Source organism: Alligator sinensis, unplaced genomic scaffold, assembly GCF_000455745.1.
Source record: "Alligator sinensis unplaced genomic scaffold, ASM45574v1 scaffold1295_1, whole genome shotgun sequence".
In the NCBI taxonomy this organism is placed as follows: Eukaryota; Metazoa; Chordata; order Crocodylia; family Alligatoridae; genus Alligator; species Alligator sinensis.
Window position 1 is genome coordinate 199,806 of NW_005841880.1, and position 1,441 is coordinate 201,246.

Genomic DNA, 1,441 nt, shown 5'->3' on the forward strand with positions numbered 1-1,441 from the left:
GGGTGGCGCTGCCTGTCCTGCCCGGCCTGGGGATCTGCCCCCTCTCCAGGCCCTCCGGGGCCGCGGGAAGGGGTCTGGGGGTCAGCCGGCGAGGTGGGGGATGAGGGCACCTCTCACCTCAACCCTTCTCCCTTGCAGAAGGTGATGGAGGCCATGGGCGTCCTGGCCATCGTGGTGAACTGCTACCTGATCGCCCAGTGCGGCCAGCTGCAGCGGCTCTTCCCGTGGCTCAGCCCCGAGGGAGCCATCATCTCCGTGGTGGTGCTGGAGGTAGGGGGACCGGCGGGGGCTGTGGCCCCGTGCCCCCCAGCACCTGCTGAGGGGGCCAAGCCCTGTCCTCACCGCAAGCTTTGCACCTGGGTCCCAGGGCTGCGTGCGGGGCTGTTCGCATGGGGTCTCCTGGCCTCCTGCCTGTCCTTTTCGGGGCTCCCCAGCTGCTGCCAGCTGTTCAGTTCAAGCAGGCACTGCATTGGCTTGGGGGCAGGAATGTGCCCTGGGGTTGGAGGGCAGGAGGTGGGCAAATGGGGGGGGGGGTCTGCAGTGGCCACGTGGCACTCTCTGTGGACTTCAGGGGTGCTCCCAGGGCACCGCGGGGGCTAATGGGGCTCTCACTCCCCGTCTCCTCGCCCCGGCAGCACTTCGCCCTGCTCCTGAAGTACGTCATCCAGGTGGCCATCCCGGACATCCCGGCCTGGGTGGCGGAGGAGATGGCCAAGCTGGAGTACCAGCGCAGGGAGGCCTTCAAGGTGAGCGCGAAGCCCTGGCACGCAGCCTAGACCGGGCACCCGGGGATGCACAGATGGGAGCAAGCTGGGGGGGCGTCGGGGATCCTCAGCTTGGCCGCCGGCAGCGGGCAAGGTCAAATCCAAGCCGACCCTGCCTGACACCCCCCTGACTGCCCCATGGGTGAATGCAGAGGAGATGCCATGATGGGGGCAACGTGGTGGGGGGTTCCCCGGGGTCACCGTAGCCCCCGGTCCTAACTGCTTCCCCCCCGCCCCAGAAACACGAGCGGCAGGCGCAGCACCACTTCCAGCAGCAGCAACGGCGCAAGCGGGAGGAGGAGGAGCGGCAGCGCCACGCCGAGTACCAGGCCCGCAAGGAGCGCGAGGCCAGCCGGGACGAGGGCCGGCCCGAGGCCGCCGGGCAGGACCCGGCCCCCGACAAGGGTCCGGCCAAAGCCAAGGGCCCCGGGGGCTGCTCCCACGGCGCCGACAAGCCCAAGCGGCCCAGCTCCCTGCTGGCCACCAACAACGTCATGAAGCTCAAGCAGATCATCCCGCTGCAGGGCAAGTTCCTGTCCGGCGGGGCGGGGGCGGCCGGCACGGCCACAGCGCGGGCCCCCCAGTCCCCGACCGGCAGCGACAACAAGCTGCCCGGCTTCCTCAGCTTCAAGTTCCTCAAGTCCCCGGAGACGAAGCGGGACGGGGGCACGGCGGAG

At 70.1% G+C, this 1,441-nt stretch overlaps 1 protein-coding gene across 1 annotated transcript in view; it reads left to right on the forward strand.

Moving 5' to 3' along the window:
* Window positions 1-1,441, forward strand: part of ANO8 (anoctamin 8) — a 14,245-nt gene that overhangs the window by 12,619 nt on the left and 185 nt on the right. Inside the window, exons 13-15 of the mRNA XM_025196552.1 lie at window positions 139-270; window positions 636-746; window positions 1,004-1,435. Of these exons, the coding sequence (XP_025052337.1) occupies window positions 139-270; window positions 636-746; window positions 1,004-1,435 (675 nt within the window). The remainder of the gene's footprint in view (window positions 1-138; window positions 271-635; window positions 747-1,003; window positions 1,436-1,441) is intronic.